This window comes from Cervus elaphus, chromosome 8 (assembly GCF_910594005.1).
Source record: "Cervus elaphus chromosome 8, mCerEla1.1, whole genome shotgun sequence".
NCBI lineage: Eukaryota > Metazoa > Chordata > Mammalia > Artiodactyla > Cervidae > Cervus > Cervus elaphus.
In genome coordinates this window covers 36,489,107-36,514,554 of record NC_057822.1, presented here as the reverse complement: position 1 = coordinate 36,514,554, position 25,448 = coordinate 36,489,107, and the positions used below count along the sequence as shown (strand labels likewise).

Genomic DNA, 25,448 nt, shown 5'->3' with positions numbered 1-25,448 from the left:
ATTTACAATTCTTCCTTTAAATAATAAAGAATAAGCTATGTAGTCTGCCTCATGAATCTACTTTGCTAAATGTAAGCAAAACAGAAGCTATTCTAATGTTTATAGATTTCTGTAATGTTTTCATATGTGGTTGGGCTAGATTCTCTCAATATTTTTTCTAGCAATTCCTTTTACATTTTCCCATTAATTCTTCCAATGGGCTTTACAATTATTTTAAGTTAACCAAATTCTTTTAGAACTTCAAGTTACTTTGTACCAAACATGAACCAATAGGAAGAACTGATATCCTAATTATTCTTACCATCCAGTAGTGCTGTTTTCCCATGTTTATTTAAATTTCCTTTTATATTTATCAATAACATTTCATAATTCTCATTCAATATTCAGTAAGTACTGCACATTTCCTGTTAGGATTACTGCTGTGTATTTTCTATTTGTGTGTGATGTGTGAAAAGTGAATATTAAAAATGAAGGATTTACATTCATTCCTTTGTTAATTTTATGTCCTTAGCAAAAGTAGTAAGTATATGAAAGATGTAAAAAGTATATAAAGTACAAGATTTATAAGTAACATACCAGGTGATGGAGATATGATACAGTCTCCTAAAATTTTATTTTCAGTAAGATCTCCTTTTATTTCATTTTTTTTTAACAATGTTTCAAAGTGAAAATGAAGAGGCACATCTAGAAAAGTAAAGCAAACAAAAATATTTTAAGTGATAACACTCTTTATACCATCCCATATTAAGATTTAGAAAAATAAGCAAAAGCTTGAAACATCACAACTATTAGAAGTGACAAAATATTCTTTCCAAGTGTAAGCAATATTTTGGAAATTACTGATTATGCATACTAAATAAACACTATGAACAATTTCATAAACTAAAATAGTACATAAGGTGAACAAAATTATAAACATTAAATACTACTTGCAGATGAAACAAATGCTCCCAAAAGGTCTTTAATAAAATATACAGTCAAACCTAAGTCCGTTCCACCCACCCCTACAAACTCTGCATTTGAAATAATGAAGTTTCCAAAAGACATAATTATACAAGTTTAGTTAACTTGAAGGAAAAATACTATAATTCAGATGCAATCTTTTATGAAAATGTCATTTCACATTCCCTTAGTTTACTACTGTTATGAATCACAAAATTAAATCTACTTTTACAAAAATCAAAACATACTGACAAACTAGTTCTCTTCTTTTAAGTAGAGACTTAGGAGAGTTGTTTAATTCACTACGTTTATATTCCATACTCTCACAACCAAAAGAGAAGCTAAGTAAATAAAGTAGATGTGCTTCACATTTATTAACTAAAGTGTATTTTCTTCAATCAAGAATGCAAAAACAATCATCTTAAAAAGCATTCAATAGAGATACTTAAACTTTTTCCTAAGAAATATAAAGAAATATTTTATAAAGTGGTTGATTTATTTAAAGTTTTGCTACTGAAGATATTTTTTAGAAGACTAATTATGAATGCATAAATTAACATAGATCCAGAAAAAGTCTCAATTTTAAACAAAGAAGTAGTTTTCCATCAAAATAATGTATTTTAATAGCAGATCCATACTCAAGTGTGGAAAAATATGCACACAAAAATGGGTTCGTAAGTATCATCTTGGAAACTTTCCCATGGGGCAGAGGTAAGATAGCTTTCAATGCTATCACTATACTAAGACCATAGGAAAACTATATAACAAAATGAAAATAAGAATACAAATTAAATATACTGTGTAAACATTTCAGGATTCTGATATTTCCAATTACCCAAACAAGTTTCTCCAAAGAAATATCACCTATTTATATAGAGCATCACCTATTCTACCACTGTTCTTTAGTTGTTAGAAAACCTGACATAAGTAGGGAAGGTGCTTGTTTTACTCATATTCCTTCCTTAGAACACACCCTGTAACCTGTGAGCTTTTATTAAAATTTCATAACACTTTATTCCACTTAACGGTTTATATTTCAGTTGTAAAATTGGAATGCAAGTACCTTGAGGGATTTATTTGTATGTATTTTCCTATCATACCTAGTATACAGCAGGTATTCAGATTTTTATTAAATAAACACAAGAAGAAACAGATAACCCTAACTAGTAGGTAAGAAAGCTAATCTTAATTTATTAGATGTAACATTAGTAGGATGAAACATACTTATGCCAGATCTCAGGTTTTTTCATCAGAAACAAATTTACTAATAAGAAAACAGAGAGGCAGTAAAGAGTATGGTTAGGAGTATGGCTCTGGAGAATGACTTCAGGTCAAATCCTGTCTCCATCATTTACTAGCTGTGTACTCTTGGATGAGTAATTTAACCTCTCTAAGCCTCAATGTTCTTATATGTAAGATAAAGAAGACAACAATCACTCTCATGGGGTTGCTGCAAGAATTAGAGGAAAATGTAATGTGCTTATAGAATCCAGTGTATTCTAAGATCAAATGTTGGCTGTGTTATTATTGTCATAAATTTTATTTTTTCTTTCTATTATTAAGGTATCCTCAAAGATACAGTAAAACAGCTCCTACCAGGAGCTTACTTCAATGTATGGTATAGCTAAGAAACCACTGTAATATTGGTAAAAACCAAACTAAGCTTCAGGGCAGGAACAGGTACAAGAAATGGTGCTTTACAAAGAGTAGTCCCTGGATGATTAGAACCAAAAGCTGAAAAGGAAACAAAAGCTCATTTGAGATATCTTCCCATAAAAAGATGAACTTGAGATAACCAGTGTGAAGAATGTTTTCTTTTTTTATCCTAAATATTTACTTTAGTTTCAATGTACATAAGACTGGAAACATTCAAACAGAAAACAGGAACTGGAGAGAAACTTAAAGCCATGTTAGGGGACACAGGGATTTAAGGCCTCATCTGCTCCATGGTAGATTACTGGTATTTTTGAGGTTCAAAAGTTGAGTACATCTAAAGAGGGACAATTTTCTTCTCTGAAATTCAATGCTGATTATAGATGGGGGAATACTATATGGTGGGAAAACTCCATGAGGAAAAAAAAACACATTAGAAAAAGAACCCTGACTTACTGAGAAACATTTCAATAGCATAGCCATATTATCAATAAAATGTTAAAAATTTAACACTCAAAGGGAGATCAAAAGCTAAGTACTTTGCAAAGTGAGTCAAAATGGTTTCCAAGGAATTAAAAAATCAACCTGCAAAGATATTAATTAATTCATTAATTAATTTATAAAGAGGTTTACCTGATGGCAATGATAGAACAGAATGGAAAGAAGAATCTAACTCTGATACATGTTCTGTTAACATTTGAGACTTTGAATTGTGTTCACAGCTACTCCAAATTGAAGCTGACTGCAGGCAAGGCATCTGTGTGGTATTTAAAAACCTTGTTTCTTTTGAAGGCAAAGTCTGTAAGGAAAAAAAAAAAAATTAAAGACTTCATCTTTTTGGAAAACTGATTGAGAGAGAATATAACAGTTATAGTACAGTGTGTGAATGATATCAGCAAGAAGTCCTGGATTACTGAATCACCTTGGAGAGAGCACTTTATAAAAAAGAGAAATGAGTTTGAACAACTTTAGGTCAAAAGAAAATGATTACACTTCAGATTAGTGAGAAATGCAATACTGAGCAGGTACCATGTTAAGAAAAAGAACTGTGCATGCAGCTGACCCTTGAACACAGGCTTGAACTATGCAGGTCCACTTATATGCGGGGTTTTTTTTTTTTTTTTTTTCCACTTAATAGGTACTTTAGTATTACATGAGCCATGGTTGGCTGAATCCTTGGATGCTGAATCACAGACAGGGAGGAAGGCCAACTGACTATAAAGTTATACATAGACCTTAGACCTTTTTTTTTTTTTTTAACTGTGTGGGGGTTGATGCCTCTAACCCCACCTTGTTCCAGAGTCAACTGTACTGTTTTCCTCCTTCTAATCTGTTATAACCAATGAGTGAAACTAGAGTCTGCTTTGAATTATAATGCCAGGCAGTATCTACACTGGAACAACAGTGAAACACTATGAAGAATATCATATATTTACATTAAATAAAACTGAATTTAAAATAAAACATTATTTAATTACGTGACCATATGTAAAATAGATAGCCAACGGGAATTCGCTGTGTGGCTCAGGAAACTCAAACAGGGGCTCTGTATCAACCTAGAGGGGTGGGATGGGAGGGAGATGGGAGGGAGGGTCAAAAGGGAGGGGATATATGCATATCTATGGTTGATTCAGGTTGAGGTTTGACAGAAAACAGCAAAATTCTGTAAAGCAATTATCCTTCAATAAAAAAAGAAAAAAAGATATGTATAAAATATGCAATATGTTACATGAGTCTGAGTTTAAGGTAAAGTTAAGATTCCAGAAATCTCATGAAAACCATGTTGCTAAATAAAAAAAGTTACACTGCTACATTAAAAATATATAATGTTTAAATGTTGGGTTCTTAAATTATTTTTTTCTGGTTATATAGTTGGGCTTCTCTGGTGGATCAGATGATAAAGAATCAGTCTGCAATGTAGGAGACCCGGGTTCAATCCCTGGGTCGGGAAGATTCCCTGGAGAAGGGAATGGCAACCCACTCCAGTATTCTTGCCTGGAGAATCCCATGGACAGAGAAGCCTGGCCGGCAAGAGTCCATGGGGTCACAAAGAGTTGGACATGACTGAGCGACTAACTCAGTTGGACATGACTGAGCAGATAAGGATACAACCAATGAAAAAAATCTATAAAACAGAAAAAATATTTTAAAAGTTAATAGTTTACTTGTGTTCCTTCTGTCACCTCTTACCTCCACCTACTACAGTATCATTAGGACTCCTTTTTTTAATGAAATGATATTTAAAATGCTCATAGTAACAGAATTTTAGATGCTATATTTAAAAAATTACTTTGTAAACTTACATTAAGTTTGCCAACTTTCTTGAGTTTGAGTTTCCTGGCTAACTGGCATGTTCTCTCTGTGTTGAGAGAGAGAGGCATAGCCATGCCTGCCATAGCATTTCACAAGATTTCCTTTGGACTGTGAGCTCCTTGAAGGCTGGGACTATAATTTGTTCAATCCTGTATTCCCGGGACCTGACACAATCCCGAACACATGGTTGAAGCTTGAGTGCTGACCAAATGAATTTTATCTCATATGCTTTTTAAAAAACTTAAGTGAATAGAATTTTCAAATACATGTGTGCCTGAGACTATTCCACTGGGGGAAAAATAGTTCCTGTTAATATATGCTAAAATTTATCATGTAATGACTTCTGTTTATATTGCATTGGCCAAGACTCAGGTCAGCTAATCATACCCAGCTGCAAGAAGTCTAGGAAATGCAGTCATTATTCTGGGTGGTCAAGCAAATTGATGATTTTGTAAGAAGATATAAGATGTGGGACATGATAATAAAGCTGTGAGTTATTTCCAAAATTTATTCTAATGATGCTATATATCTATGGGAACAGTTGCAATTTCTTACCTTTACAAGATGCACTGGTACTTTTGACTCACTCTAGAATTATTTGTTCTTTTATGATGTAGTTCAAAAAGATATAAAGAACAATTATTTAAAATTACAAAGAAAAAAATGTGCTAACCTCTCTTTTTTCCATGTATGGCTAGAACATTGTGAATAAAAGGTGATAAAATCTGAATATTTACCATGTAATTAGTTTTCTCTTGCAATTTTTCCAAATCCAGGAAACCCATTAGCCAATTTGAAACTATCCTAAATAATTGAGACAAGTGAGGGGCCTCTAGGAAAAGGCCTTTTCCTGCAGAGAAAGTGAAGCCCAGGAGGCTGAAAAGGAATGGATGGAGAAATAAGAGAAAAACCTGGAGATTCTTGCCAATAAAAATTCAAATGTCTAGAGGGAGTGCTCAACAATACCATATGCTGCATAAGATTCAAGTAAAGTAAAGCCTGAAAACTATCCACTATATGTTTTAATTTTAGTAATGAACCATTTCATATATACAGAAGAGTATATAATTTATAAGGGAGGTATAAAATAATGTTTAAAAAGCACCTATATACAGTATCCTACTTTTAGAAACAGAACAATGCCAATACCTTTGATGACTTCTCTTCCTGTCCTGCCTCCCTGAGCCTGTGGTGAAGACGGCTACTTTCCTCCCAATATCTGTGCTGGCTTCCTCCCTGTTCTAAAACTCCTGATTTTCAGTTGGGCATATTTCTCGTGTCCGTGCATCTAAATATTACTAAATTCTAGTCAGAACACCATGAAGAGTAGTCATCTGGGCAACCTTTAGAAACTTCCCTTTAGAAGGTCATTTAGCACTCCATTCTTCCACCTGTGGTGGTGAGCCCTGTCCTGCCCCCCGAGTCTTGTGAGTAAGGGTAATGCTCAAAACAGCAAACAAAAATTCAGGAGGAGCCTGGTTCCTAGACGTTTTTCCGTTAGTCAAACATATCCTCTACGAGTCAGGACAGTTTAGATTCCTTCATTTAGTCCTAAAAAGTTTAACTATTTTTATTTATAAGGTTCCAAACATGTTGGATAGGCTCACCAGTTCAATAATGAATAGAAATGGCCAAAAGACATATTGTTTTGTCCCTTATTATACAGTAAATGCTTCTAATTTTTCATAATTAAAAATTACAAGGATTAAGAATGATTGCAGATTTTTTTTTTGCATATTCTTTATCAGGATGTATGCCTTCTCTGCCAAAGTATTTTTTTAACTATGTTAATATTTAACTTAATCATATACTTTTTATGAATCTATTGAAATGATTACTTGACTTTTCTTAATGTGGGTTACTACATTAACAAATTTATAAATGTCAAAGCAACTTTCAATTTTTCTTGAGGAATTTTGCTAGGGATTTAACAATTTCTTTGCAAAGAACCAGAAACTGGATTTATTTTCTATACTGCATATGGAAATTTTTTGCATATGTATGTTTGTTCTTATGTTTCACTGATTCTGGTTTATTAGGATTGATAAAATATTTTGTCATGTTTTTCCCCTCAATTAACTTAAACTTATACATTCTTCTCTTTTCTTTTATTTGGTTTTCCTAGAGATTACAATACATATGTAACTTATGGCTTTTAGAGTATAAAACAAATTATTCCTTTTACCACTTCCCTGAAAACAGTGGAACATTAGAACACTTCTAAACTCCATTCAATCTCCTCTTTGTTAACTGTTGTAATGCATTTCAATTCCATATATAGTTAAAACACTACATTATACTACCATTATTTTTATTGTCAATATTTATAATACCCATATATTTATTCTTTCCATTGTTCTTTACTTCTTTCTACAATTCTGTTTCCATATAGGATCATGTTCCTTCTCCTGTTGTCATTATTATTAGTGTAGACTTGCTGTCAACAAATTCCCTCCATTTTTATTTATCTGAAACATTTGTATATCATCATTTTAAAGGATATTTTTATGGCTATAGAATACCAGCTTGACTTTTTTTTTCTTTCAGCACTTTAAGAATATTCACATTTTCATCTGGTTTCCATTATTTCTACTCAGTGTGCATGTATGCTAAATCACTTCAGTCATGTCAGACTCTGCAACCTATGGACTGTAGCCCTCCAGGCTCCTCTTATCATGGGATTCTCCAGGCAAGAATACTGGAGTGGCTTGCCATTTCCTCCGCCAGGGAATCTGCCCGACCCAGGGCTGGAACCTGCATCTCGTGCATCTCCCGCACTGGCAGACAGGCTCTTTACCACCAGTGCCACCTGGGAAGCTCCTTCTACCTAGTAGTTAAGTCTTATTGTTGACCTCATTTGAAGGTAATATATCTTTTTTACCCTGGCTACTTTTAATATTTTTCTGTGTCCTCACTTTTGAGCAGGCCTCCTATGTCTTGATATAATTTCTATGTATTTGTTATTTTTGAGTTTCAGAGAATTTGTATCTATTGGTTGATGTCCTGCTTTAGTTTTGGAAATACTATTATTATCTGTTCAAATGTAACTTCCCCCCTATTTTCTCTCCTTTCTTCTAGAGTCCAATAACATATGGTTAATTTCTTTTTTTTTTACTAATTCACAGTTCTCTAATTCTGTTTGTGTATTTTTTTTTCTATTTTTATCTCTGTGCTTCTATTTGAGTATTTTATCTTCATAAGTCTTTTGGTTCATTAACTATATCTTATACTCCATTACGGCTTTCCTGGTAGCTCAGCTGGTAAAGAATCCACCTGAAATGCAGGAGACCCCAGTTCAATTCCGGGGACAGGAAGATCCCCTGGAGAAGGGATCGGCTACCCACTTCAGTAATCTTGGGCTTCCCTGGTGACTCAGCAGATGGTAAAGAATCCATCTGCAATGTGGGAGACCTGGGTTTGATCCCTGAGTTAGGAAGATCCCCTGGAGGAGGGCATGGCAACCCACTGCAGTATTCGTGCCTGGAGAATGCCATGGACAGAGACTGGAGGGCTACAGTCCATAGGGTCACAGTCAGACACGACTGAGCGACCAAGTACAGCACAGCGTGCTCTTAACAGATAAGCATAAGATATGCTCCACTGCTAACTGTATCTTAGTAATGTAATCTGTCTTTTTCTCTCTTGAAGGCTAGTCATCTGGTCATATCTTTTGGGATGCATAGTAATTTTTGATTGAATGCCAGATGGTATATTTTTAAAAATCATAAAGGCTCCAAATGATGTAATCTTTCTCCATAGTGGATTCTCTTTCCCCACTGCTAAGCAGATAAACTGCAGGTTTCTCTCCTTTAATCTACTTGGAGAGTGTGCTCAGTTAAGTTTAGGTTGCGGCCCTCATGTGGTTTTCTATACCGAATTTGTTCTTGGCCCTTCAAGATTTTCAGTTAAGTGTTTGGTGTATTTTACACACTTTCCCCTAATCATTCAGACCTTAAGAAAAAAATCTTAACAGTACACTGAGAGTGCCACCCTGCTTTGAAGGGGTTTTGTCACTGATGATTTTTTTTAAGCCTACTCTTGTCTGCAGCCCGAGTATTTAGCAAGTGTTATGAGGAAAACCGGAGAAGGCAATGGTACCCCACTCCAGTACTCTTGCCTGGAAAATCCCATGGACAGAGGAGCCTGGTGGGCTGCAGTTCATGGGGTCGCTAAGAGTCAGCATGACTGAGCGACTTCACTTTCACTTTTCACTTTCATGCATTGGAGAAGGAAATGGTAACTCACTCCAGTGTTCTTGCCTGAAGAATCCCAGGGACGGGGGAGCCTGGTGGGCTGCCGTCTATGGGGTCGCATAGAGTCGGACACGACTCAAGTGACTTAGCAGCAGCAGCAGCATGAGGAAAACATTGGTCAAAAATGTCCTGAAGTGAAAACTGGCCGTGTGTTTCAGGTCTCAAAAAAAAGCCCAGCAGCATCCCCCATAACCATCATCTACTAGCAACTGCACCAAATTTGAAAATTTCTGTCAAAGCTCCAGGACAAAAGTGGTTCCAGAAGCCAGCTATCCTTGGTGTTTCCCTCTGTGAACACATATGCTGGATCTTCTCCTCTAACCTTTGTATTTATTCATATATTTTTATATCTTCCAATTTTTTTTTCCCTCAGTTTTGTCATATAAAATTGGGCATGAAAGAAGAAATATGTATAAGGAATTCATAAATTGAAATAGTGTCTGGTGTATAATAATTGCTTAATAAATATTAGCTATTATTATTTGACATTCTTATTAGAGATTAGTATTGTAAAAGGGACAAAATCAAGTAAAAATGCATACTAAATTATGCTTTTTGTTAATTTTGCCCAGCAAAGGGATCATAACCTCTACAAATGATGAGTCTAAATAATTATCCCAATCCTTTTACCTCTATTTCTTTTATCTTATTGCTCTGACAGAACAAGTAGTGTAACAGTTGCCTATAAAAATGTGGAGGATAAAAAAGGTACATAATGAATTCATAGATCTGGCTAAGGAGGTTTCTAGGCAGAATATTTAAAGTGCCAGTTGTTCACTTAACTGCCTATGATTAAGTATGGATGGACTGATGAGCTTAGGTACAAAAGGAGCTAAGTTTTCAAGCAAAATTTAAAGCAAATACAGAACTAAGACTTGATGGGTTAAAAAATAAAGACTGTTTCTCATTTTCAGCCACTCCAGACAGCAAAAGTTTCACACAGTAAGACATGACATCAGTACAAAGATCAAATCCAGAGAGCTGCCAGTAAAACTGTGGGCTCAAGGTCAGGATCTCAGAGATGAGACTGGAAAATGAAGGCCTTAGAAAGGTTTGGGACATGTTCGTAGATCCTCACATGTAGACAAGAGGGCGCCTAAGAATCTTAAAGGTGCGCCTTGTGTTACACAAAAAGTGCCATGAAGTATCTTCAGGATATTGTCCCACAGCAGCCTCACACAAAATCCAAAACCCAATAAGGGCCTGTGTTGAAGAGGTATACAGATATGATTTTTCTATAATGGAGTTTATTTCAATGTGATACACAGGAACACCACAAAGTTTTAGATTTGAACTTGTACTAAGAAAGAAGCAGCTCAAAATGACAAGACCTCTGGGCCTTCAGTGTTTTACAGAGAGGAAGCATGCTGAGAAAACCACTACATATTTTAAAAGGTGCTTCTTTTTATGGAAAAGACAAGATTACTCAGAGGATGTAGCCAGGAATTGCTAGGGCAGAACTAATAGCTAGGAAAGAACCATTTCTAGAGGAACAGGCCCACATTAACAAACCTGCAACATGTAGTAACTTACGTATTTCAGAACTGCTATATTCTTCCCATTCCCCCCTGTCTGAGCAGTATTTCTTCTGATTATCCTTGTCTCACTATTATATGTTGGGTATAAATCAAATAACTAATAACATTAGTTCACAAATCTTTCTACCCAGAGAAACCACATAGGAGGAGCTAAACCTAAAGAACTACACTTGGGAGCCATACATAAAAAGTCTAAGTGCAGGTACCTGGGCATGATTTAAGAGGATGATTTTAAGATTTTAAGCCTGAACCTAATGAGGTAATGAGATGAGAAATTAGAGGTCTTCAGGGGAAAAGAAGTACTGGGGCTGAAACTCCAATACATTAGCCACCTGATGTGAAGAACTGACTCATTTGAAAAGACCCTGATGCTGGGAAAGATTGAAGGTGGGTGGGGAAGGGGACGACAGAGGATGAGATGGTTCGATGGCATCACTGACTCAATGGACATGAGTTTGAGTAAGCTCCGGGAGTTGGTGATGGACAGGGAGGCCTGATGTGCTGAAGTCCATGGGGTCACAGAGTCGGACACAACTGAGCAACTGAACTGAACTGAACTGAGGGGAAAAGATTAGGTCGTTTTTATATATGAGAGAGATGTCAGTAACTGGGAATCAGAGATGGTCAATGGTAGTCCCTACTGATGGTTCCTAGTATTCTTGCCCTTGAATAGTCTCTCCCACATTAAATCCTGCATGGATTCCCTTTAACCAATAAAACTGCACTAATTCCACACCAAAGTCTTAAAAAACAGTGACAGCTTTCATATTTGCATTTTTGAGAATCTGGATTACCAAGTAAAACTACTGTGCTCAAGAAAAATCTGGTGGGGAAGCTCCATGGAAAGGCTCTGAGATTACATAAAGAGAGAATGAAACCCAAGTATTCTAGCCCATTCAAACCCTAGATGACTCCAGCCCAGATGCCATCTCACTGTAACTGTATGAGACCCCTTAGGCAAGACTGAAAGAAGAACCACTCAGGTAAATTACAGAATCATGAGGGAATAAACTGTTTTTAAACCACTAAATTTGGGGATGGTTTATTATGTAAAAGGAGATGACCAAAATAAGGATGGGCTAACTCTGCGTAGCATGAACCCATATATACTTCTTTAGTGAAGAAGATACATATGATCAATCTTTGCACACATGCACATGTAACACCCGCCACCATGACCGAGATTCAGGGCAGTTCCAGCAGCCCAGCGATCTTGGCTGCACCCTTCCTGGCCAACTCCTACCACTTGCACTCAAGTAACCACAACTGTAACTTCTATCACTGCTAACTTTTATCCATGGTTAATACACAGTATGTACTCTTTTCTTTCAGCCAACATAATTCTGGGAAACACACCTAAGCTATTGAACAGTAGTCTATCCTTTTTACTGATATGCCACAATTCTGCTGATAGATACTTAGATTGCTTTAGTTTCAGACTTTTAATAAGTAAAGCTATTACAATGTGTGCTGAGTTGCTTCAGTTGTGTCCGACTCTTTGCAACCCTATGGACTGTAAACAGGCTTCTCTGTCCACGGGATTTTCCAGGCAAGAATACTGGAGTGGATTGCCATTTCCTTCTCCAGGGGATCTTCCCGACCCAGGGATTAAACTTACGTCTCTTATGTCTCCTGCATTGGCAGGCGGGTTCTTTACTACTAGCGATACCTGGGTACAATAATTCTTATATAGGTCTTTTTGTGTATAAATGTATTCATTTCTCCTGGGAAAGTTCCTAAGAGTAGAACTGCTGAATTATAAGGATAGATGCATGCAGTGTATTTCACTGTAGTTTTAACTGCATTCCCTTGATGAGTGATAATTTTAAACACATTTTTTATATACTTGTTCATTTGGATATCCCTCCTCTATGAAAGATCTGTTCAATCTTCTGGCTTTTTATTTAAAAGAAGTTCTTACTGTGGTAAAATACCCATAAAAGTTTACTATTTTAACCATTTTAAAGTTTATAACTCTGGGTTATGCCTATTTTTAATTGGATTGCTATTTTCTTATTTTTTAGGAATAAATTTAATTATTAATGACTTCCCATGTGGCTCAAACAGTAGAGAATCTGCCTGCAATGCTGGAGACCTGGGTTCAATCCCTGGGTCGGAAAGATCCACTGGAGAAGGGCATGGCAACCCATTCCAGTATTCTTGCCTGGAGAATCCCGTGGACTGAGGAGTCTGGCGGGCTGCAGCCCGTGGGGTCACAAAGAGTCAGATACGACTAAGCAACTAACACCTTCACTTTCACAATTACTAATATATTCAGGATACAACATCTTTGTTGGATATATATATATAGACATACAAATATACACATACAGCAAGTGTCTTAACTCAGTGTATACTTTATTGATCTTTTTCATGCTGTCTTTAATGGAGATAGGTTCATAATTTTAACAAAGTCCAAATTAACAATTTTCCTTTTATGATTAGTATTGTTTATATCCTGTTTAAGAAGCTGACTATTCACAGAGACATGAAGATATTGTTTTCTTCTAGTTTTATTGTTCTCCTTTCACATTTAGGTCTATGATTTACCTTCTTTTTTTTCAGAAGGTTAGTACTTTTTTTTAGAAGGTTGTTACTGAGTAGCTCTATCATGCATTGCCTGACTGTAAAATTTTGAGGGTCTAAAAACTTTTATTTTGTGCAGTTTCTGACCTTTTCAATATAAGCCAGTAATGTTAATATAACATTCTTAAAAACCTGGTGGGTCTCCCTGTATGTCAAGATGACCCCTGTCATTAGACAAGAGGGTTTTCCCTAGATCTTATTTGAATAACGCCGTCTCTATTTCCTGAGTTCAGTTCAGCTGCTCAGTCATGTCTGACTCTTTGCGACTCCATGGACTGCGGCGCGCCAGACCTCCCTGTCCATCACCCACTCCCAGAGTTTACTCAAACTTAGGTCCATGGAGTCAGTCATGCCATCCAGCCATCTCACCTCTGTCATCCCCTTCTCCTCCCACCTTCAATCTTTCCCAGCATCAGGGTCTTTTCAAATGAGTCAGTTCTTTGCATCAGGTGGCCAAACTATTGGAGCTTCAGCTTCAACATCAGTCCTTCCAATGAACACCCAGGACTGATCTCCTTTAGGATGGACTGGTTGGATCTCCTTGCAGTCCAAGGGACTCTCAAGAGACTTCTCCAACACCACAGTTCAAAAGCATCAATTCTTCGGTGCTCAGCTTTTATCATAGTCCAACTCTCACATCCATACATGATTACTGGAAAAACCACAGCCTTGACTAGACAGACCTTTGTTGGCAAAGTAATGTCTCTGCTTTTTAATATGCTGTCTAGGTTGGTCATAACTTTCCTTCCAAGGAGCAAGCATCTTTTAATTTCATGGCTGCAGTCACCATCTGCAGTGATTTTGGAGCCCAAGAAAATAAGATCAGTCACTGTTTCCATCGTTTCCCTGTCTGTTTGCCATGAAGTGATGGGACCAGATGCCATGATCTTAGTTTTCTGAATGCTGAATTTTAAGCCAACTTTTTCACTATCCTCTTTCATTTTCATCAAGAGGTTCTTTAGTTCTTCTTCGCTTTCTGCCATAGGGGTGTTGTCATCTGCATATCTGAGGTTATTGATATTTCTCCCGACAATCTTGATTCCAGCTTGTGCTTCTTCCAGCCCAGAGTTTCTCATGATGTACTCTGCATATAAGTTAAATAAGCAGGGTGACAAGATACAGCCTTGATGTACTCCTTTCCCGATTTGGAACCAGTCTGTTGTTCCATGTCCAGTTTTAACTGTTCCATGTCCAGTTCTAACCTGCATACAGATTTCTCAAGATTTCTCTATTTCCTGGCTTCAGCTAAATTGGATCCCGGGGTCATATGCATAATCTCTCTAGCAAAAAATTGTCCAGCCACATCCTTGGATTCTCTCCAGAGCATGCTATATAATTTTTTGCAGAAGCATGAGAATTTCCCTAATTATTAAGTTCTGGTTCCTTTTCGCTTAACAGTTTCTTCCTAATTTATCTATATCCTCCAATACATGCATGCTAGGTCAACTTCAGCCATGTCTGACTCTTTGAGATCCTATGGACTGCAGCCCTCCAGGCTCCTCTGTCAATGGAATTCTCCAAGCAAGAACACTGGAGCAGGTTACCCTCCTCCAGGGGATCTTTCTGATGGAGGGATCGAACCAGCATCTCTTACATCTCCTGCATTGGCAGGCAGGTTCTTTACCACTAGCGCCACCTGGGAATCCCATATCCTCTGATATTTTAACTATAAACAATAAGTAGAAACCAGACTGCAAATTCCACACTTTGCTTGATAATTTGCCTAGCTAAATATCTAAGAATTCAATGCTTACAAATTCTGACATCCATTCAGCAGTAGAATATTACTCAACCAACTTTTCTACCATTTTATAACAAGGATCACTTTCCTTCCAGTTTCTAGTAACATCTCCTGAAATCTTACCAGAATCACCTTTAACATTCATATTTCTTTCTGGTAACATTCTGTTCATGACAATACATCTATTCTCTAAGATGACAGCACCTTTGTCTTCTATCCTCTTCACTTCCTTCTGAGTTTTCATCAGAATCTAGACTTGATTACCACACACCTCAAAATCCTTCCAACCTGGATCCAATTACCCAATCCCAAAGTCACATCCACAATTTTACATATCTATTAAAGCAGTATCCTACTTCTAGGAACCAAACTCTGTATCAGTTTCCTAGGGCTGTCATAACAAACTGCCATAAATTAGGCAGCTTAAAATCACAGAAATTAATTTTCTCACAGTTCTGGAGGCCTAAAGTCCAAAATTGAGGTTTTATCAGGGCTGAGCTTCCTTTGAAGACCGCAGGGGAGAACTGTTTCTTGCATCTACCAGCTTCTGGTGGGTCCTGATGTTCCCTATTCCCTAGCTCTAATCTCTGCTTCTGTCCTCACAAATCCTTCTTCTCTGTATCTCTCTGCCTCCAACCTCTCTTTCTCTTATAAGCATACCAGTCACATGATTTAGGACCCATCCTAACCCCCAAATGATCTTATCTCAAGATCTTCAACTTAATTGTATATACAAAGACTCTATTTCCAAATAAGGTCACTGTAATAGTTTGCTAGCTCTATCATAACACAGTACCACAATTGAGTGGTTTAAACAACAGAAATATACTGTTTCATAGTTTTGGAGGCTAAAAGTCAGATTCAGCAAGACTGGTTTCTTTTGAAGACAGCAAGAACCTATTCTATTCTCCTCAGCTTCTGGTTTTTGCTGCCCATCTTTGGTGTTTCTTGGTCTATAAAAGAACCAAGGAATTGATTCTGATTTCAGTCTTCATCGTCACATGGCATTCACTCTGTATGTATAAAAATTTCCCTTTTTCTAAGGACACCAGTCAGACTGGGTTAGGGTCTACCCTAATTACCTCATCTAATGTCTGCAAAAACCTTATATCCAAATAACCCCTAAGATACTAGGGGTTAGGGTGTCATTAAATGAGTTCAGTGGTAAAGAATCCACCTGCAAATGTGGAAGATGTTGGGAACATCCCTTGGAGAAGTAAATGGCAACCCACTCCAGTATTCTTGCCTGGGAAATCCCATGGACAGAGGAGCCTGGCAGACTACAGTCCATGGGGCTGCAAAGAATCGGACACAAGTGAGCAACTAAACAACAACAACCCGTTAGTTTGTGACTGCTGCGGTTTCCCCTCCAGACCTTGGCTGTGACTCTGGTTTGCTGTCTCTCCAAACGTCAGGGCAGCAGTCTGCCCCGCAACCTCAGTTCTCTGATGGGTTCATGGAAAGGCGGCAGTTTTCAGTTTGTTCACCTTCTTCTTGCTGTAAGGACCGGAGCAACAACTTTCAAGCTCTTTACATGTTGGAGCTAAAACCAGAAGTTGCCCTAATGTATTGAATAGTATGATGATTTTTAAAATAACTTTTACATGTAATTGTTGCAATGAGAATATTGATCAGCCATCTATCTACTATATGCTACTGATAGCGGAAGACTCCCACCTCTCTCCATTGCCCTTTATATAAGCTTTTCTCAACCAATACCCTATTAGATTAAACACTATAGAAAATTATTTAAATAATTATTTTCTAAATTCTGCCAAAGATGTTACACAGCTAGCGCAATGCCAGATGCATAGGAGTTAATTTATTACACAATATGGATGCCTTAGTCATTTTATCCCATACACATTTTATGTGTATTTCTTAGAATAAAGATATTTTCTCACATAACTGTAAAGTAGTACACTCAGGAAACTCAACATCAATACAATATTTTAATATAACCTACCATCAATAGTTCAGTTTTCTCAATTGTCCCCATAATCTTTTCCCTCCAAAAGAATTGTGACCTGAATCATATATTCATTCAGTTGTCAAATATCTTAAGTCTCTCTTGCAATCTGAAACATTTCCTCAGCTTTTGTTGGCTTTTATGTCACTGATTTATTTTAAGAATACAGACCAGTTTTTGTTTCTTAATAGCATGTTTCTGATTTTGGCTTTGTCTGATGTTTCCTTAAGACTAAATTCAGGTTATGTATCTCTGGTCAGAATACTTCATAGTGATATTGTATCAGACGCGTAGTGATACTGTATCCTTCCCATACTAGTTTCTATCACTCAGGCAAGATTATTGTCTGGTTCTCTACCATATAGCTAAGATAATACTAATCTTACTCCTGATCACACTTCACCTGAATCCTGCCCCCAGACTTTTCATGCACTGTTGATGCTTACCCAACCAATTTTTACTATGATTACTGCAATAATTGTCTCATTTCACTGCTCACTCTACATTAATCAGAATCCTACTCTATGTAAAAGTACTCCCTTTTCCCTTTCTCTCCCTCCATCCTCTCTCTCTCCCTCTTTCTTGTCAGAATAGATTCATGGCTTCCTATTTTTTTTCACTGGGTTCATTACTGTTAATTCTTCTGATCCTCAAAGAGCCCCAGATTTGGCCAGCAGGAGTGAAGCTTGTTCAAACAAGCTCTTGGGTTTTTGTTTATTTTTCTTGACATGCCATCATCATTTTTTAAAATATGTCCCCCTGCCTTCTGGTAACAATAAGATGTTCCAGGCCTATTTTATACCCCCTCTTGCCCAAGCCTGGAGTTCAGCCATTTCTCTAACAATCCATATTTCCTTTCAGGAGAGAATGGTATTAGAAAACAAGAATGAGTGCCAGGTGTTCTCACTGCTATCATGGTAAGTTTGAGTTTAGACTTGTCATATCCAGTTTGGTAGTCATTATCCAAATGTGACCATTTAAATCAAAATTAATAGAAACAAAAATTCAGTTCGTCAGCTGCACTAGTCACATTTCATATGTAGTTACATGTATTTAGCAGCTACCATCGGAGAAGGCAATGGCACCCCACTCCAGTACTCTTGCCTGGAAAATCCCATGGACGAAGGAGCCTGGTAGGCTGCAGTCCATGGGGTCGCTAAGAGATGGACACGACTTCACTTTCACTTTTCACTTTCATGCATTGGAGAAGGAAATGGCAACCCACTCCAGTGTTCTTGCCTGGAGAATCCCAGGGACAGCGGGGCCTGGTGGGCTGCTGTCTGTGGGGTCGCACAGAGTCGGACACGACTGAAGCGACTTAGCAGCAGCAGCAGCTACCATACTGGACAGCACAGATAATCATAAAATTTCCATCATTACAGAAAGTTCTATTAGACATTATTGTTCTAGACCCTTTCACATAGCAAATCCACACACACATTTTTTTCCATCTTTGTTCCAACTACTCAAGTGCTTTCTTTATCTTGACCCAAACCCTTTCAAAATTTGGTTTATCTTTCAAAACCAATCTTTCGTGGTGCATTTCTTAGTGCCTTTAACTAAGCTCCTTCTCCAACCCCCAAATATACAGTCTTTACTGATTTCAAACAAACAAAAATTCTGGTTTAGCCACTGTGGAAAACAGTATGGAGGTTCCTCAGAAAACTAAAAATAGAATTACCATAAGATCCAGTTATCCCACTCCTGGCATAAATCCAGACAAAACTATAATTCAAAAGGATACATGGACCCCTATGTTAATAGCCAAGACACGGGAACAAGCTAAATGACTATCAACAGATGAACTGATAAAGCAGATGTGGTGTAGTAGAATACACTCAGTCATAAAAAATAACAAGATAATGCCATTTGCAGCAACATGGATCCAACTAGAGATAATCATACTAAGTGAATTATATCAGAAAGAGAAAGACAAATACCATATGATATCACTTACATGTGGAATCCAAAATATGATAAAGTGAACCTAACTATGAAACAGAAAGCATCACAGACATAGAGAACAGACTGGTGATTGCTAAAAGGGACACGGTTGGTGGAGGGATGGAGTGGGAAGTTGGGGTTAGCTGATGTCAACTTTTATATAGCAAGGTCCTATTGTATAGCACAGAAAACTATGTTCAATATCCCATGACAACCATAATGGAAAATAATATTAAGAAAAAATATATATATGTGTGTATAGAACTGAATCACTCAGCTGTACAGCAGAAATTAACAACACTGTAAATCAACTACGCTTCAGTAAAAATACTGATCAAAAAACAGCTGGGTGATTCTTGTTGTTACCAATGTAAATATTAACTGGTAAAAACATGGGCTTTGGAATCAGACCTGTTTCTTACTAGCTATATGACCTTGGGAAAGTTACTTAATCTCCCTAAACTTCAATTTCTGCATCTAAAGGTGGGATTAATAATGCCTCATAGTTATATGCTTGAAGACTAAAAAAAATAATGTACTGAATATGCTTAGCATTTTGACTGGAATATGATAAATTATATGGCCTATTAGTAACAATAATATCAGACTTCTTTCTCCTTTGTTTCCTGAAAGTTGTAAATTCATTCACTTTTCTACGCCAATCTTTACATTACTAAGGCATACATAGTACGTTAGCAATACAGAGCAAATCCTCTAAATTATTCAAATAGATTCCTTCCAGTCAGAATATTAAGACCTACTTATATGTGAAATATTTCTCTTAGACAATTCTATTTATAACCATGAAATTATAAAATCAATTTCAAATATTTATTGCTTATAGCAACTTTAAATAAAAATTGTTAAATAAAGTATAATTTCTTATATAAAAACTAAATATTTTCCTATTAGGTTGATTAATTATGTAAAATTTCTGAAAATTCTGAAATAAAACTTTGAAAAATTTCAAGTTGAGAGAGCATACTATTAACTGAACTACAAAATGGCAAAAATCAAATTATTGATAAAAATTAATTTGTCAGAATTCATAGTCCTATTTATAAAAGGATCCTATAAAACCTTTTTTTAATGAAACAAAGCATCTTGATTTTTTTATAGAAATATATTTAAAAATAACTAATGTAGTAATACTTAAAAACAATACTAAAGCAAAAATAAATTCCTTTCCTCTGACATATTATTTAAAATATAGAAAAAGAGCATGTTATACCTAATGATAACTAGAGATAATTTACTTTGCCCTCCATCACAGTTTAAGATATGTACTGAAAGATGTAAACCTAATATTTTGCTAATAAATGAAAACACACTTTTCAAAATGAATGCTTTTAGTAAAGCATATTTTATTTGTAAAAAGTGTAAGCATGGTCATCTAAACTTTCACTGCTTACATGGAAAAGGGGTGCTCATCAGATTTAACAAATACTAAGCCTAAAAGGGAGAGCAATGTCCTTCCTCCAAAATAACTACAGCCCTATAGATTTTTACCTTTTTCTTTACTAAGCAAAAGACAAATATATAACATGCCTGTGTCTTATTACCCTTACTGGTAAAATTTTAAAATCAACTTGATATGTAATTTTCTTTCAGATTAGTTTAAGCATGGTTTAAAAAAAATGGAAATGTGAGAATTACAGAATACACTGCTATTTTAAAAAAAATTATTAAATCTCACTTCTTCTAAATAACTATGTACAATTCATATCCTGTCACTTGTGAAATATATGGACAGTAAAATTTTTGTTCATGTTTTCCCAAAGGCAACCTTACCTGTGGAGTCCAATAAAATGTTGGGCTCAATCTGTAGAGTTTTCGTTTGTGGAAACTCTGAAGTGGCCTTGTTCGAGCGGCCGTGCTCATGATAGTCAGGGATGGAGATTTCAATCTTGTCCTGTCTTTTCTCCTTTTCTTACTGTGCTTCTGGTTAAGCAACCAGCTACTGGAGGAAGAGAGCTCATCTAAATTCTCTGAAGCACTGAAATGCCATGAAATAATTGGGGAGTGGAGGGAATAAAACAAAACAAACAAACAAAGACAAAGAAAACTAAATGTAAATCACCTTGATCTATTATGACAGAGGAGCATTAATTTTAGCCAATTTTGTGGTAACAACTGATGAAAGAATCAATATTAATGGAAAATTACATTTCAAGTTGTGAAAACAGAATCTGTATTTTCTCCTGCAAAATAAATATCCCATAGGTTAGAGATGCTCACATGAATTCAGTAGTACAATGTAAATTTCACTGTAAATCAATAATCATGAATATTACAGTGTTAAAAGTATTTACATCAAATTCTTTTTCAATAAGGGTGAATTTACACAGGATTGTAGATTTTAAAAAGGCTAACGTCTCATCACTACATCATTAGCTGCTCTTACATAAGCATTACATATCTTTTCAGGGAATTCTGAAACAAAGATGCAATCTGTCTACATTTTAAGAATTTTTTAAAACTGATGACATAGAAGACACAAACTATAAAATATTTTATCAGATCACACAAACTACACATGAAAATAAGCATAATTTTATAATTATCTCTCATATTAATTTTTAAATATTTATTTAAATATTTTAGAACATCGGGAGGGAGTTAATGCTTATCTCCACATAAATTTAACTTTATTTATACCAGTATATTACATATAAAATATTCAGCTTTTCAGGTACTATAATCTACAAGTTCAACCTTATTTATATAAACAAAACCTAGCCAACTTAGTATTCTAAGATCAACAAGTGAATCTATATGTGCTATTGCTAATCACAAATAAATTCTAAATGTGCTATTTGGTTCAAGTAGAATCAGTATTTAAAGGTAAACATAAGATATGGTTTTTCTATAGCTTTATCACTGGTTTTAAATATTTATGGCTGCAAAATATTCTATTATCTTTCAGATAAAGCAAGTAATTCAAGAATATTTTATATAGTAGTAAGAAACTAGAAATAAGGGTACCTGAATGGCTCTGTTGGTGAAACCAAAAGAGAATAATAAAATATGGAATTTGGTGATTACATACAAATATATAATTGAGTATGTCTATTGGCCAGACCAGTATAGGGAAAAAAATCTGATGATAAATATTTTATTTTTAAAATATTAACTTCAGTCTTCAGAGAGCTCTAGTCATGAATGTTTTAATTGTCAGTTAATAAATATTCTAAAGATGTCTATCTGAGAAAGGTTTAAGATATACCAATACTCTCAAATTAACAGGTACAGTCTCATATACTGATGTTACTTTTTGTAAGATATCATATGTATTACTATAAAAACTTCAAGTGTATAAAGTGCTAAGTAACAGTCTGCTCTTGAGAAACCAGCCTTTGACCTGGGCTACCACGTCAAGGGTAAACAGAAGGCATAAGTGATAGCCAGTATCAAGTTAGGTACGAAGCATGTCAGGTACAGAAGTGAACCAAGGTCAGGAAGAAGACCGGTTACAGTGGGTGGTTAGTACCAGAGGTGATCACATCAGGACAGTGAGGATTCAGGGACGTAGGACTAGATCCAGCACAAAAGGCGGCTCTCCTAGCAAGTGGGAAGTATCTCTAGGCAGATGGCACTGGCTCCCTAGAGAGACGTTGCTTGGGTAATGTCTGGGATAATGAAGAGTTTCTGTTCTAGCAATCTGGAGCACGGTTAACCAGTTCTCGCCTCTGTTCAGTTCTCTAGTTGTTAATGGGCATTTGTTTCCCCTTCCCTGCGGGAGGTATGAGGAGGTGAGCCACTATCTTCTCACTGAATGACATCTCTCAGCTTTTGAACTGGTGAGAGGCTCACAGGCTAGTTTAAAGATAAATGGAAAGCTTATCATTTGTGTCCCTAAATGTTATATTTTCAAGTTTCAAAGACTAATACAATATCATTGGAAAAAGCTCACCAAAGTTGGCACTTCAGTCACTTTATAAATAACTGATGAAAGTGAAAGTGTTAGTCGCTCTGTCGTGTCAGACGCTTGGCGACCCCATGGACTGTAGCCCGCCAGGGGATCTTCCCAACCCAGATATCGAACCTGCATCTCCTACACTAGCAGGCAGATCCTTTAACCACTGAGCCACCTGGGAAGCTGTCGTAAAGGGTTATTGCAAACCACTGATAAACTCACTTATTCTGCCCAATGGTTTACACTAAAGAGAATGAATCTTACTGAAAAGGAGAACAAAGGAAATTATTTGGAGGACAACACAACGCTGCTGAAGTGACTCTATAATCCAAGGGTATTTTTCCCCTCAGGAGAGAACAATCCAATACCTGGCGCTAGTGGTGAAGAACCTGCCTGCCAATGCAGGAGATGTAAGAGACACCGGAGGAGGAGGAGAAAACCCGGGAAGGAAAAACATTTCAATGAGAGACAAGGCTAAGTTTTCCCACAGAGCTGTGGGTACACCTAGGAAACTCCAGAAACTGAGGATACAATAAGCTGCTGTCAAGTACCATCATAACTGTCACAAAAATTATCAACAAATGTCAACATATAGTTTTGAAATGGCATTTTTACAAGTGGGGTAGTACTAGATAAGGACACAAATCACACTCCTTTAGATTTCTAACTGGAAGCTTTTGTTCAGAGAACAATAAAAATCTCCAAAAGGATAGCCTAGGGCCACTGTGTAATAGGCAGATAGTACAATTTGACTCTAAAATAAACTAAATAATTGAGGAGAGGGAAGAAATGAGGGGGTTTTTAGGCTTACACATTTCTCCATTTCCACAACCACTGTCTTAATCCAGGCTTTTTTCTGCCAGAATTCCTCCTATACCCTTGTAACTGTCTCCCCCTCATTCACACTTTTTTCCATCCAGTCCCTTCTAATCTTTCAGGAAAACAAATCTGGTCTTGTTTTACCCTTTCCTCCCATGCCTGAACTGCTTAAAATCTCTCAAAGCCTTCTCATTGCTCTTGAGAAAAATACTTAAATCCTTAATGGAAAAGGCCCTGATTGGTCTGCTCTCTCAGCCTCCTCATGTGTCACGTTCCCTCTTCTTCCCTGTGTTCCAGCCACATTGCCTCTTTTAATTCCAAATAACTCACACTTGCTCCAGTACAAGACCTACTTTATGTAATATCTGCTTCCAGGCATTTTCTCACATCCTCCTTCACTTACGTAATTTCCAATAACCATTTGGCTCTCAGTTCAAAAGTTAGTACCTCAGGCAAGTCTTTGAGCCCTTGCATAGTCTCTCCAAAGACAAAGTCAAATTACTTTATGAGTTCTTTTCTTCATAGTATTTTTCATGATGCCAATTTTACAACGATTTGTGTTACTATCTGATTAGTATCTTTTTCCTTTTCTAAAACTGTAAGTAATACAGAGACTATGTTTTAACTTTTTATCAGAAGTTCCTGACACTATACTTGGCATACCACAGTTCAGTTCAGTTCAGTTCAGTCTCTCAGTCGTGTCCGACTCTGCTGCCCCATGAACCGCAGCACGCCAGGCCTCCCTGTCCATCACCAACTCCCGGAGTCCACCCAAACTCATGTCCATTGAGTCGGTGATGCCATCCAACCATCTTATCCTCTGTCATCCCCTTCTCCTCCTGCCCTCAATCTTTCCCAGCATCAGGGTCTTTTCAAATGAGTCAGCTCTTTGCATCAGGTGGCCAAACTATTGGAGCTTCAGCTTCAACATCAGTCCTTCCAATGAACACCCAGGCCTGACCTCCTTTAGGATGAACTGGTTGGATCTCCTTGCAGTCCAAGGGACTCTCAAGAGTCTTCTCCAACACCACAGTTTAAAAGCATCAGTTCTACGGCACTCAGCTTTCTTCACAGTCCAACTCTCACATCCATACATGACCACTGGAAAAACCATAGCCTTGACTAGAAGGACCTTTGTTGGCAAAGTAATGTCTCTGTTTTTTAATATGCTGTCTAGGTTGGTCATAACTTTCCTTCCGAGAAGTAAGCGTCTTTTAATTTCATGGCTGCAGTCACCATCTGCAGTGATTTTGGAGCCCCCCAAAATAAAGTCTGTCACTGTTTCCACTGTTTCCCCATCTATTTCCCATGAAGTGATGGGACCGGATGCCATGATCTTAGTTTTCTGAATGTTGAGTTTTAAGCCAACTTTTTCACTCTCCTCTTTCACTTTCATCAAGAAGCTCTTTAGTTCTTCTTCACTTTCTGCCATAAGGGTGGTGTCATCTGCATATCTGAGGTTACTGATATTTCTCTCGGCAATCTTGATTTCAGCTTGTGCTTCCTCCAGCCCAGCATTTCTTATGATCTACTCTGCATATAAGTTAAATAAGCAGGGTGACAATATACAGCCTTGACGTACTCCTTTTCCTATTTGGAACCAGTCAATGCTCAATAAATATTTATAGAATGAATGGAGAAATATACACACATGTTATTTTCAGATTTATCACTCCAGCTCTGTGCTTTGCACAGGGTATGTATATTACACCACATAATGTGAAAGTGTTAGTTGCTCAGTCATGTTAGACTCCTTGCAACTCCATGGATTGTA

At 36.7% G+C, this 25,448-nt stretch overlaps 1 protein-coding gene across 5 annotated transcripts in view; it reads right to left on the bottom strand.

Annotated features, from left to right (window-relative positions):
• KANSL1L (KAT8 regulatory NSL complex subunit 1 like) overlaps nt 1-25,448 on the bottom strand; it is a 123,686-nt gene that overhangs the window by 18,801 nt on the left and 79,437 nt on the right. For 3 of the 5 annotated variants that reach the window (XM_043910170.1, XM_043910168.1, XM_043910167.1), the window contains exons 6-8: nt 20,731-20,935; nt 3,229-3,394; nt 577-684 (exon numbers count right to left, since the gene is read on the bottom strand). In XM_043910170.1, coding sequence (XP_043766105.1) covers nt 577-684; nt 3,229-3,394; nt 20,731-20,935 — 479 coding nt within the window. The remainder of the gene's footprint in view (nt 1-576; nt 685-3,228; nt 3,395-20,730; nt 20,936-25,448) is intronic. The other 2 variants (XM_043910171.1, XM_043910172.1) reach the window with 2 other exon arrangements.